The sequence below is a fragment of the Canis aureus genome, chromosome 37 (genome assembly GCF_053574225.1).
Source record: "Canis aureus isolate CA01 chromosome 37, VMU_Caureus_v.1.0, whole genome shotgun sequence".
Lineage (NCBI taxonomy): Eukaryota > Metazoa > Chordata > Mammalia > Carnivora > Canidae > Canis > Canis aureus.
The window spans coordinates 10,212,460-10,226,142 of NC_135647.1; the positions used below are offsets into that span (position 1 = coordinate 10,212,460).

Here is a 13,683-nt window from a genome sequence, read left to right on the forward strand (position 1 = left end):
TAGAAAATTAATGGGCTAGCTTTTGTGATTATTTCCCACAAACAGGTTCTCTTTCCTTTTCCACCTATCTACCATGAATTTATAATAAGACATCAAGGACTCTTGCTGTTTAGTTGACTACTCTCTAGTGATGACCTACCTCCGTGGCAAACATGTGACCATTCCCCTTTGTGACAAACTGATCTATAACAAGACAGTAACTCATTAGAAGTGTACAGAAAATAATTCTAATCCATCCATCCAAACACCCACCTACATCCTTACACATCTTTCCTTATTAAAACATTTCAAGTGTTTATAAACTATATTCAAAAATCATAATATTGTAGGCAGAAGAAAAATAATTAACTTAGTTGTACTTTGCAACTGTGCATTTCTGCTTACCGAGAAAACAGGCAAAGTAGAAAATAAGAGGCAGTATCAGTCTTTAGGGGTCAATGTTAATGTTTCCAGAAGTGTTGGGGAGCAGTCCTACACTCTCTTGAAAAGTCACAAACTCAGTGTTGGTACTAAGCCGACCTCACCGACATCAACATTCTGGATGAGGGTTAGGCGCTTGAGTACAGGCACCAGGGGAATGACGATTCTACCCCTGAACGGAATTCACAAATATACCACTTCATTTTCTCAATATTCAATCTGGTTAAACCATCCACTTTGACCATTTAAATGACCATTTAGCATTCATTTCTAACCGAAGGAAGTTTCCATAGGAAGTCTTCTATAACAAGTGCAGAGACTTAACCTACCTCACAATTTGGTTAAAACCATTGATTGAGTACTTGCTCCATGCCAGGTACTGTGTTAGGCGCTGGAGACAGAGACGAGGTTCTAGTTCAGTGGAAGAGCCTCCAAAACACACACGTACAAATGCCAATTATATGAGTGGAGGGCTAAGCCTGAGCTATACTCAAGACATGAAGGAAGCATATAGGACAAACATTCATTCCAGGGAAGGGCATACAGCATAATGCATGTTTGGGACATGCAGAAAGTGCTACGGCATCTGAGATCTACACACTTTGAAACAACAATTTGATTTAGTTTGACCTAAGCATTGCATGTGTTCAGGATCCCACAAGTAGTCTGGCAGTGCTGGGAAGCAGTGAGAGGTAGGATGAGAGGATGGACTAGGCTGGAAGAAGAGGGCAGGGTAAAGGTCATGGTCAACATCTCAAAGGCTGGGATTTTATCCTATGATTAAGATACCACTCAAAGCAGTAGGATTGCCCAACTATTCAAAAGTATTTGAAAAATCTTGAACACCAAAAGAGAAATTTAAAGCATTGAAACAGGGGCAGCCCGGGTGGCTCAGGGGTTTAGTGCCGCTTGCAGCCCAGGGTGTGATCCTGGAGATCCGGGATTGAGTCCCACATCAGGCTCCCTGCATGGAGCCTGCTTCTCCCTCTGCCTGTGTCTCTGCCTCTCTTTCTCTGTGTGTCTCTCATGAATAAATAAATAAAATCTTAAAAAAATAAAATAAAACATTGAAACATTTTATTAATAATTCTATCTCCTTGTAACTATTTTCAAACTTTCCTGTTACCTTTAATTTTTATCACACAGTATTATATGTATTATATATCATCTTAGTGCTCAAAACCTTTTGCACTCTACACATCGGCTGGGAAATCATTCTCACGTAGGCATATATATGTTAGATTTCAAATAGTATTTATTTATTTAAGTAATCTCTACATCTATCATGGAGCTTGAATTCATGACTCCAAGATCAAGAGTCAGATGCTCTACCGACTGAGCCAGCCAGGTGTCCCTCAGATATGTTACTTTTAATAGCCAAAGGATGTTTTGTTGGCTTCTTACCATGGACAACGCAACCATTTTCTTTCTGCATGTCCTATAGGCAATCTCCAGATTGTTTCATGACAAATGACACCTGCATAAACAGTTTCTACATATCTATTTTATCTTAAGCTTTCCTTGAGGTAAATTTTAAAGTCTGAAGTTCCTAGGCTACTGGGAATGAATATTTTTATGGCCTTTCTTTACCAGGGTGGCAGAGGGCTTGGTACTTACTGTTTTGCTCCAAGTAAGGCCTGTGGTGTGGTGTTCCTTGATGTATGCTTGCAGCTCACTCCAAATGTTCAAATATGACTTCACCCAATCCACATGGCGTAAATCGCTTTGTTATAAAAGAGGGTGGAAGAGAGTAGAATTAGGATCTAAAGTAAAATTTAAAAAAGATTGGTGGGAACATGATAATCCAGTAACTAAGGCTTTGGATGACTCTGGACTAATTGTCTTTCCAGTTCAGTCACCATGAACCAGTTCTGAAAAGGACTCTGATAGGCTAGTGGTCCAGGTGTCTCCTAAGAGGAGCCAAGTGCCCTCTCTGAGCTCCAGCGTGGGGCAGAGAGGACCATGGGGAGCAGACCCAGCAAATCGGGCCATGCATCCTTATGTGATCTCTAACAAGGTGATGAATGTGGAGGGAGACCATTTCTTTCTGCACGGTTTCTGATGCAAAATGAAAAACAATGTGTTTTCAGAAAGGAGACCGGTATTGGAAAAAAAAAAAAAAAAAAAGGCCTTTGGCTGGTTTCATAATACTTTGATTGAATTATTTGGCCAAGAAAGTCATGAAATTGGAGAATTTTAGAGTGGTAAGGCGGGTGCTGTTGTAAGAAGGTTTCCTACAAACAGGAAACACCCAGTCCTTAATGCAACATGGAGTTGTAGCACTGGGCACAACTGCTGAACCAAACACCTGTTTCCTGAACACAGCATGACTGAACTTTATGAGGGCAGTGTAGCACTGTGGCTGTTTTTTTCTTTGTTTTGTTTTGTTTTGTTTTAATATAATGGCTTTATTGACACATAATTCACATCCCACACAGTGGGATCCATTTGAAATGTATAATCCAGTAATTTAGGTCAACAGAGTCATGCAACCATCACCACAATCAATTCTATAACATTATATCACCCCCCCCAAAAAAAGAAATCTCATATCCATTAGCAGTAACTCCACATTTTCCCCAAACTTCCCCAGCCCCGGACAATTGTTAATCTACTTTCTATCTCTATGGATTTGCCTATTCTGGAATTTCATATAAATGGAATCATACAATATATGGAGGGTTTTTTGTACTTGACTTTTTTCACTTAGGATGTTTTCAAGGTTCATTCACGTTGCTCTTGTATCGATACTTCATTTTCTTAATGGCAGAATAACATACCATTTTATGGCTATACATTTTACCTATCTATTGCAGTTGATGAACATTTGGATTGTTTCCACTTTTGGGCTATTGTAAATAATGCTGCTATGAACACTTGTGTACAAGTTTTTGTGTGAACATATTTCATTTCTTTTGGAAATATACCTAGAAGTAGAATTGCCAAGTCTGTCTGGTTTTTTGCAGTAAAAATGATCAGTCCATGTTTCTTAAACTGAGTGGCAGACATATGAATGAATGTTTTTGCATTGTAATTATATCTTCCATATATTTTATAAATACTTTCATATCTATTCAATGTTTATTAAAACTAAAAATAACCTGAGAAATATGAGAAAAATATAGGAGAAATAGTTAGGCAAATTTTGAATATGTAATATTTGCCAGTGACCTGGTCCTCAAGATTCCTTCCAACAGAACAGTCTGGGCCAGCGAGTGAGATGCAAGAGTCCCTGTATTTGTTGGCTGATGAGCACTTCCACTTCTGCCGACCCAGGGCTTGGAGGAGGACCCACTCTTGAGCCCAGTGCCCAAGGGATGGAACTTTGTTGCTTTTATTTTTGCCTCATTCCTTCCCTGAGTGACTGGACATCAGCCACATGAAAATTAGCCGCTGTTTACAGGGCCAGCTATGACACTATCACAGGTGAAGAAATCCCACGACATCCCTCGGTCTCATTTTCAATTCCAACACCAGTTTAAGTGTCTCTAGGATCTATTATTTGTGGTGTTAGAATGTGATGTCTTTTTAAGCTGGTTCTCCAGCAAAAGCTCTTGGTTTGGACTCATCCGCACTGAGTTGATTTTTATCAACTTTTTATAGATGTCTCTCTATCCATCCCAATTGTATTTCATCTTAACACACTCACTGGTTTCCCGCTTGGTGACCTGATTAATTGTCACATATAATTCTGTTCCTCATTTACACTTCACTTCCTGATTTCTCCTTTCTTCTCTCTGCTCACCCACCAACTCTGTTTTGGGCAGTGTAAATAGCTGTGACCCTATAGGGCGAGTCCATCACGAACCATCACAGAGCTGTGTGGCTGTTTTGGGAACATGTATGGAGCGACACAGATTCAAGTGGAGAGTTTATCATCACAAGAATAACTGAAGCAGATTTTCTAAAGCACATACATTATCTGGATAACTTAGCTCATTTTTCACTTTGCTTTAGCTGCAAAGATGGGGTATTTCCCTCACACTTACCATACACTAGTAGGAATCAGGAGCAACCCACGTTAAGCTTTGAGACAAATGTCTAACAAGGAAGGAATTGAAAATTTGGTTGGTAAAGAAGGTACGTACCTGTGTTTGTAGTCCTTTAAGACCCTGTTGGTGTAAAAGGTGGCAGCATCATTCATCTCCTTGACATAAGGACCGGGTTTGGGGGACTGACAGGACAGGACCGTCACCCAAGCATAGAAGGTAAAAAAAGAGGATAAGAAAGAAAATGCCTTAAGGATGAAGAAAAGCCATGGAAATATTAAATGAAGGTTGGAGGCAAACATTTTGCTCGGTAAAGGTGGGTGAGACGTTTCCATAGCTCAGAACACAAAGCACGAACTGGGAACAGAGTATGAAAGACCTGAGGCGTTCACCCAGAGAGGAATTCCCTGTAGTGTAACAGACAGGGGAAGGAGCTCTGAAGGGGAAGGAGCTCCAGGTTCCCCTAAACACTCCAAAAAAGTGACAAGGAGCTGGGGTGCCATTCCGTGCGGACAGGACTCACCACAGCTATCCACCCGAGGGCAGGGATGCTTTCGCTGACGGCCGACAGATGATTGAACATTTTACTGCCCCGGTTTCTCTCTCGGAAAGTCTGGATTTCCTGAATCTTTTCGGATATTGGTTTCAGGAGCGCAGCCACATCATTCTGCAAGCAAACACAGAGTGTGGTTACTGAGGGCAGAACAGAAGCCCGGGCCTCCCAGGGGGTGCTCAGGGCTCGTCATCTGTCAGGGGCTCTCGGAAAAGAAGGGACCTTTGTTGTTGAGGGGATACTATACTTTCATTGTCCGAAGTATGAACATTGTACATATCTTTTTAAAAATGTTTTATTTGTTCAGGAGAGACACAGAGCGAGGCAAAGACATAGGCAGAGGGAGAAGCAGGCTCCCAGGGAGCCTGATGTGGGGACTTGATCCCAGGGCCCGGGGATCATGACCTGAGCCAAAGGCAGATGCTCAACCACTGGGCCACCCAGGTGCCCCTGTACGTATTTTTAACATTATTAAACCTGTCCTCCAGAGACACGGAAGAAACCTAGCAGTATGAGACAGCAGAGTCCTGCGGAGACCACTGTGACACTGAGTGGGGTCAGCTATATTTCCAAATGGACCGCAGAGATTGCAGGTTGGAACAGCACAGGTCTAAGATTGGGGTGGGTGAGAAGTTAGTAAAAAGGCTCTCTCTTGTTCCTATAGGAGCTGATGGGAGGGAAGGTCTGCGGTTCCACTACAGTTCCCATAATCCATGTGAAAACATGGAAACCTTCCATGGAGCCGAGCCTCTTTTTTTTTTTTTTTTTTTAAGATTTTATTTATTTATTTATGAGAGACACATGGAGAGAGAGAGAGATAAGCAGAGGCATAGGCAGTGGGAAAGGCAGGCTCCCTGTGGGGATGCCAAGGTGGGGCTCAATCCCAGGACCCTGGGATCAGGCCCTGAGCCAAAGGCAGACTCTCAACTGCTGAGCCACACAGGCCTCCTTCCATTAAGAAACTGTGATGCCTTCTAATATCTACAGTTACTCTAGTCCACTTTGGCTCTCTACATTGAGCACTGTGACCTTGGCCAATGATTCCTGGTTACTCTCACTTCTGATTAATGCAACAACTGACTTATCTAGTTGTATAAAAAATGATTTTTAAAATTATGTGAGCCAAGAAACAAAGTATCATAGTCAGGTGCCTGGAACACCTTGCCATCCATCCCTTTAGCATTCTCTACTTTCTTTGGTTTTAAAGTAGATACAAGATTATCTTTTTTTTTTTTTTTTTAATGTGCTCCAAAGAACTAGAAACAGTTTGTACTTTAGCTTGATAAAAGTAGTTGAAGATGTTTTGGCAATATTTTACTAAATCTCTCGTTTGCAGGAAGAAAAATGGAAAAGCCCTTAAAGTATCTTAATTTTTTTAGCTGAGATTTTGGAGCAAGGGTTCTAAACCTTGGCCACACAGAGAAATTACCTGGGAGATTCGAAAAACAGAGGCCTGGGGTCCCACCCCAGGAGGCTGATTTAACTGGTCTGGAGGTGGACTGGGGTGGGTGGGTGGTGTGGCAAATGCTCCCCAGGTGCAGATTTTAATTACTGCTATGTTGGGGGCTTAGCACCCTAAAGGACAGCAGACCCATTAGGGAAGCAATTGCATCTGGCTACAGCAGTTTCCAGACCTCACTTCTCCTTCCTGACCCCTTTATGCCCCTTACCCTACAGGAAATGCATGTAATGAATGGCTTTGTAATTAGAATGGCATCGATTCAAATCTCAGCTGTGCCACATACTACCTATATGACCTTAAGCAAATTACTTATCTGAGCCTTGGTCTCCTCATCTGTAAGTCAGAGATAATAATACCTATAGCCTATAACTACAGGAGATGCAGCATTTTAGGCCTCTGGCACATGGAGGTACACAATAAATGGATGTGATTATTACTACTATCATGTAGTCAGCTCAGAGTGGAGGTAAAGGGCTCTCCTCTGTTATACGTAATACTCATTTGCTTCAAATAAATGTCTGTGCATTTAAGATAAGAGAGGCTTCAAAGAAACATCCACCTTGGCTAACAGGATTTTAGGATTATATGAGTCCAAACTGGGTCATCTAGGCCAGCTTTTTAATTTTTTTTTTTTTTAGGCCAGCTTTTGACAGACCCATTTGAGCAGGTCACAATCAGCATTTTCTTCCTTTTTTTTTTCTTTTTAAGATTGTATTTATTTATTCATGAGAGACACACACACACACAGAGGCAGAGATACATGCAGAGGGAGAAGCAGGCTCCATGCAGGGAGCCTGACATGGGATTTGATCCCAGGTCTCCAGGGTCAGGCCCTGGACTGAAGGCAGCGCCAAACCCCTGAGCCACCCGGGCTGCCCCAATCAGTGTTTTCAAAAGTAACTGAGAGAAAAAAAAAAAAGTAACTGAGAGAGAAGAGAAAGTATCAGAGAGTATTCACATGTATTTCATGTAGGTGTGTGCTTTGTGAACACTTGTTCAGTTACAAAGCCCACGTATGCATGTGTGTGTACTGGTGTGTTTGTGTGTCTGTGCATCCATGTGCATGTGTGCATGTGTGTACTGGTGTGTGTGTGTGCATGTGTGCATGTGCATACTGGTGTGTGTGTGTGTGCATGAGTGCATGTGTGCATGTGTGTACTGATACACAGTACAATGTATTTCTCATTATGAATCTCAGTCTAGAAGTCTGAGAAGCATGGCTTGAATCCAATTCTCCCATCTCACGCAGCTAGGAGACAAGATCAGCTAGCAAGCATTAGCTGAGCTGGAGCTAGAATCCAGGTCTTCTAGGAAGGCCAGAGACAATTCTCTGCATTGGGTGTTCAGGAAAATATGGTTAGCTGCCCCCCTCCCCCGCCCCTAACCACAGGTTTCCTCTTTGCCGGCTAGACTAGGGAAAGGTACTGTGAAGAGATTAAGGGCTCAGATCTGGAATGAGTCTACCTGGGTTCAAGTCCTTGTACTAAACCCCAGGCCTTCCCACACATTACCAAACATGCCTATGATTCCATGATCTCATCTGCAAAATACTGTTGAGAACGGTCCCTACCTCAGAGGGCTGGTAGGAATAAATGAGAGGACAGGTCTGCACTTGGTACAGTCAGGTACAGCAGGGTGCTCGGCAAAAGGGAGGTGATCTCAATCTGCCAGTGAAGCCTCTGATTGATCAGATTCACTGATCAGCTCCTTCTTATCACTTATGCAAACACAGGGAGAGAGATTTCCTAGTTGGGATATGCCAATGAATGGAGGTATGTTTTTGTCTGGGAGAAACAAAAAGAACTATAGGTGAAGACAGCAAAGTGTTCTTAAAAAAGTTCTTAGTGCACCTTTTAATTCTATATTGGAGGAAGAGAAAAACAAAAATGGTGCTGCAGAAGCTGGTCAAGTTGGGAAGCCTGGGTGGCTCAGGGGTTGAGTACCTGCCTTTGGCTCAGGGCATGATCCCAGGGTCCTGGGATCTGAGTCCCGCATGGGGCTCCCTGCAGGGAGCCTGCTTCTCTCTCTGCCTCTGCCTCTGCCTCTCTCACTGTTCTCTCATGAATAAATAAATAAAATCTTAAAAAAAAAAAAAAGCGAGTCAGGTCTTGTGGAAAATTCAAGAATACTTTTCCACCCTCTTGCTTTCCCTTCATACCATTCCAAAGGAAACATCTTATAGATTTGCCAGGCAGACCGTGACTTAGGGTTGTTGTGGGCTGAACTGTGTCCTTCACAAATTTAGGTGTTGAAATCCTAAACCCTGGTACCTCAGAAAGTGTTTGTATTTGGAGATGAGGTAATTAAGTTAAAATGAGGTCCCTAGGGTGGACCCTATCACAATAGGACACAGACAGGTATAAGGGAAGATCATGTGAAGACACAGGGAGAAGCCAGCCCTCTGTAGTAAGCTGAGGAGAGAAGCTTCAGAAGAAACCAACCCTGCTGGCATCTGATTTTAGACTTCCAGCCTCCAGAACTGGGTGAAAGTAAATTTCTGTTTAAGCCATCCAATCTGTGGTACTTTGTTCTGGCAGTGCTAGCAAACCAGTATAAGGGTGTAAGGGCTTTAGAGGAGAAACAAACACCTCTGAACCCACAACAACAAACCTCTAAATAAAACAAACAACTCTTCCTATGCCCCTGCCCAACACTCCCTGCTGAAACATGACTCTTCATGTTTGTTTGTTGATGGCTGCCAAAAGTCACGTTTTAATGCTCTCCTTGGAATTTTTATTTATTAAAAATTTTTCAATCAAGTAGACACTATGTCAAACGTGGGGCTTGAACTCACAACCTCAAGATCAAGAGGCACATGCCCTACCAAATGAACCACCTGGAGCCCCTGGGATTTCACTTTTAGAAGGAAACCATTTCCCTCTTCAAGGGATTCTTTTTAGTCCAAATTCAACAACTGATGGAAGGTGTCGTATAGGTATTTCCAGAAGACAGCTGATTTTTATTTATGGCAAAACTACTAAGAAGCATCTGAATTTCTCCAACAATTTGCTAAACTGTTATATTCTTGCTGCAGTGACATTTTTGAGAAAGGCCAGAATATATGAATTGTTGGTGATATCTGGCCTATTGCCCCAAGGGGAAAAATAACCAGAAACACTGTATTGTATTTATAATGTTAGCTAGATTTATTAAGGCCATCTTTATTTCTCTCTAACTTCCCAAGAACAAACTCTAAGGTCTGAGGAGACAGAGTATTCTGGAAGATATTTTATATTGGTTATCTGATGAGAGCATCATAAAGTCTGAGAAATTTTTCTTTTGCCTTAGTTTGGCAATTGCACGAAGAAATTGTCCTCATTAAAAAGAAGAAAAAGCCATGCTCGGAGATCTAAGCACAAGAGCTATTTGCATAACCTTAATAAATAGTATAGCTTTTATTCTGTGCCAGTAGATTTCTCCTGTACTTCAGACGAGGCTTACATTCTCCAGCTCATCCTGAACTTTCACAGCTGGAATCAAACACAGAACCTTCGGGTTGCGGTGTGATTTCTGCCAAGGCCCGTGGGGTTGGGATATCAGCCCAAAGGCAAATGTGGGAGAGCCGGCTAGTTAGAGGTATTTCCACCTGTGTAAGCATTAGACCTGAATCAGGCATACCTGATAAATACAGGTTGAAAGGCAAATGCCAAACAACACTTACAAAAGGGCTTTCCACTCCTAGAAGGACATGAACTGATGAGATGTCCTGTTTTTTTTTTAATGGATGTACTGGTGATGACTCCTCAGACACATCTAGCAATCAGGGGGGGATAGGCTGACTTCGGATTGGCCGGCTTTACAAAGGTCTCATGCAGATTACTTTTTAATTATTTATTTTAAATATTTTGTTTCTTTATTCATGAGAGACACACAGAGAGAGGCAGAGACATAGGCTGAGGGAGAAGCAGGCTTCCTGCGGGAAGCCCCAGGCGGGACTCAATCCCAGAACCCTGGGATCACTCCCTGAGCAGAAGGTAGCCGGCCGAGCCACCCAGGCACCCCCAAGTTACTTTTCAAAGACTCATCAGTCAAGTTTCTTTTATTCTGAGAGACCTTTCCCTGAAAGAAAACCACTTTGCAAGGCTGTAATGAAGAGTAACTGAAAAGTCTTGCTTGCCCTTCCCCTAATTTCTGTGGGCTTCCACGGGAGGAGAGAATAGCCTAAGTGGAGGAGAGGCAGGAGCAAACTGCAAATTTCAGCATATACTTCCCAGGGCTGCCTTGGCTTGCTGGGACCGTGCTTCGAAGAGTATTTCAGGACTCCCTGTCTTTATGACCCTCATTTCTGCTTTAAAGTTGAAGAATTGAGACCCACTATCAGCTTCATCTCAATTTAGCTCCAGAAATAATTGTTTTGCAGAGAGTAAAATTAAAGAGCTTTATCAGCAAGCTCTGTAGAAACTTTACCCAAAAAGGAAAACCAAATTTCCACTCATGCTATTTTGTCAGAGATGGAACAAACACTGGGACTTTGACCTCAGAGATGTGTCACCAAGTGAAAGGCAATAAGCCTATTTCTGGAGTCCAGGGTTTTTATGTGGTTCTACATCAGGTAGAGGATGGATCCACCTATAATTTTTTTTTAAATAGTTTTTTTTTGATTATAAAATTAATGTATGATGTTTGTGAAACACTGGGGGAAAATCAGATGGGAAAACCCAAGGGAACAAGAAGCATACTTAATTCCACCGCATGAAAAAAACACACTGCTAAATGTTTATTTTTTTGATAGATATGCTTATTAGAGATCCCTTCAAAAATAACAATAATTGCTTTAAAAACAATGGCTATTTAGAACATAAAGAAGAGTCCTCAGAACTGAATTTGAGCAGTTCAATTAAAACAAGCGCACAAATAAAATCCCATCAATATATTCTTGGCAAGTACTGTGAGAACCCTACAATTTTAGAAGGAATGTTTTAAATGTAAATACAACAAAAGCATTACTATTACAACTCAGACAAACCTAAAGAAAAAAGATCTGATTTTAAATATTTGAATCCCACTTACTTTTAAAATTCAAGAAAACTCACATCAGACAGTAATTCTTAGCCAACCATACTACCAAGTGTCAACCATTATGACTTTGCCTAATGTGTTTTTGTGCAAAGTTTTATCAGTTGATTCCACTTTGGTGCATGAGAGTACATGTATGAATTATGGCACAGAAGATATATATATATATATATATATATACATATGGAAAGATATATATCAGACAGTTAACATAAAATTTTTATGTAGTTTTAATTAATTAATTATTTATTTATTAATTTAATTTATTTTAAATATTTATTTATTTATTTATTTATTTATTTATTTATTCATGAGAGACACAGAGAGAGAGGCAGAGACATAGGCAGAGGGAGAAGTAGGCTCCTCACAGGAGCCCGATGTGGGACTCGATCCCCGACCCAGGATTATGCCCTGAGCCAAAGGCAGATGCTCAATTGCTGAGCCACTCAGGCGTCCTTGTAATTTTATTGGCTTATTTATATATTTTATACTCTCTAATCTGTACATACATTTCTTTTGTGACTAAGGGAAAAGTGTTAAAACATCTTACCAGTTTTGTACCTTTGGTAGTAGAAAAAATTTTAAGAGGTACTACTGAATTTACATATATCAAAAAAAAAAAATAGAAAGCCTCTTCCTTACTATCAGGAAAGCAGCTTCAGGAAAACATATTCACAAATTATCAGAATGGGGGCGCCTGGGTGGCTCAGTCAGTAAGTGTCTGCCTTTGGCTCAGGTCATGATCCCAGGTCCTGGGTTCGAGCCCCACATCCTGCTCCCTGCTCAGCGGGGAGTCAGCTTCCCCTTCTCCCTCTGCCTGCTGCACCTCCTTCTTGTGCTCTCTCTCTCTGTCAAATAAATAAATAAAAACACTTTTTTTAAAAAAAGAAATGATCCAAATGAATTCTTCAGGTGAAGAATAGTGATAGCATTTTTTCAAGCAAAGGTTATCCAAATCAGGAACTGCTTCTAAAAATATGTTATTGGACACATGCTAATAAATGAAGCAATTGTTTTCACCATTTTAAGTTAGGAACAACTATTTTTTTCTCAGAAACATTAATTTGAGTAAACCTGCTTTGGTGTGATTGTAGACATTCGCCTAGGCTAGCTCCCCACCATGATCCTCTTACATAAAATTTTTCCACTGTCGAGGAACATTTTGGAGGTTTGAGAATATGCCTAATGGAAATACTTGTAGAAACATTTGTACATTTAAGACAACCTGGAAATTTAAAACATTTGCGAAACTGTCACCGAAGTCAATCTAAATAAACAAAACTCACTAAGCCCTGCAAATCTACATGATACCATGGTCGTTGTCATTATATTGCATCATGACAAATTCCTCAGAAAATATTTTTATATGTTCATAAGGACTTACATTCCACACATATATCTCATTTTAGAGTTTGCTAAACTCTCTTTACAAATACACTTAAGAATCCCAAAGGCTTTTGCTTATATTTCTGAAAAATCATTTTTAAAGAGTAAAACCATGGAGACTGGTCTCCTTGGGGGAATGAATTGCTTTGGAGAGTTGCATTGCCCTGATACCTAAGAGAGAAAATTCTAAAATGCAAAAACTCTTACTTACATTTTTAATGAGAATCTTTCAACAATCCATTATACTCCTCAGCACTTTTTTCCCCAGTAATTAAAAAAAAAATTCAGACATACATAATAGCATAGAGACTAACAGATAGGCATCCATGTATATAAACATAATTTAATATCACACTGGGACCCAGCATCATCACTATGCTATTCCTTTAGTGACATTCGCTGGGGAACAGCTGGAAATGCAGAGATCTGGAGCCTGGGACAAACTATTTAGACTGAACCTCAAGGAAGACACTGAAGCTTGATGTCAAACTGTTCTATTTTTCTCATAAAGGTAGAACAGTGCACTTGCAGTTGCAAATTGGGCATTTTAAACATTGAGGGATAATTGACATATAACATTATATTAGTTTCAGGTGTATAACAATGATTTGATACTTGTGTACATTGCTAAATAATCCACCACAATAAGTCTGGTTCATATCCATCACCATATATAGTTCCAAAATATTTTTCTTGTGATGGGTTTTAAGATTCACTCTCTTAGCAATATTCAAACATGCAATGCAATATTATTAACTACAGTGACCATGTTGTATGTTACATTCCCAGGACTTATTTATTTTATAGCTGGAAGCTTGTACCTTTTAATCCCTTTTACCCATTTTGCCCCCTCTCCC

General features: G+C 40.6%; 1 protein-coding gene across 1 annotated transcript in view; it reads right to left on the bottom strand.

Moving 5' to 3' along the window:
* CAP2 (cyclase associated actin cytoskeleton regulatory protein 2) overlaps positions 1-13,683 on the bottom strand; it is a 137,510-nt gene that overhangs the window by 30,356 nt on the left and 93,471 nt on the right. The window contains exons 5-7 of the mRNA XM_077886349.1: positions 4,933-5,076; positions 4,509-4,594; positions 2,038-2,143 (exon numbers count right to left, since the gene is read on the bottom strand). Coding sequence (XP_077742475.1) covers positions 2,038-2,143; positions 4,509-4,594; positions 4,933-5,076 — 336 coding nt within the window. The remainder of the gene's footprint in view (positions 1-2,037; positions 2,144-4,508; positions 4,595-4,932; positions 5,077-13,683) is intronic.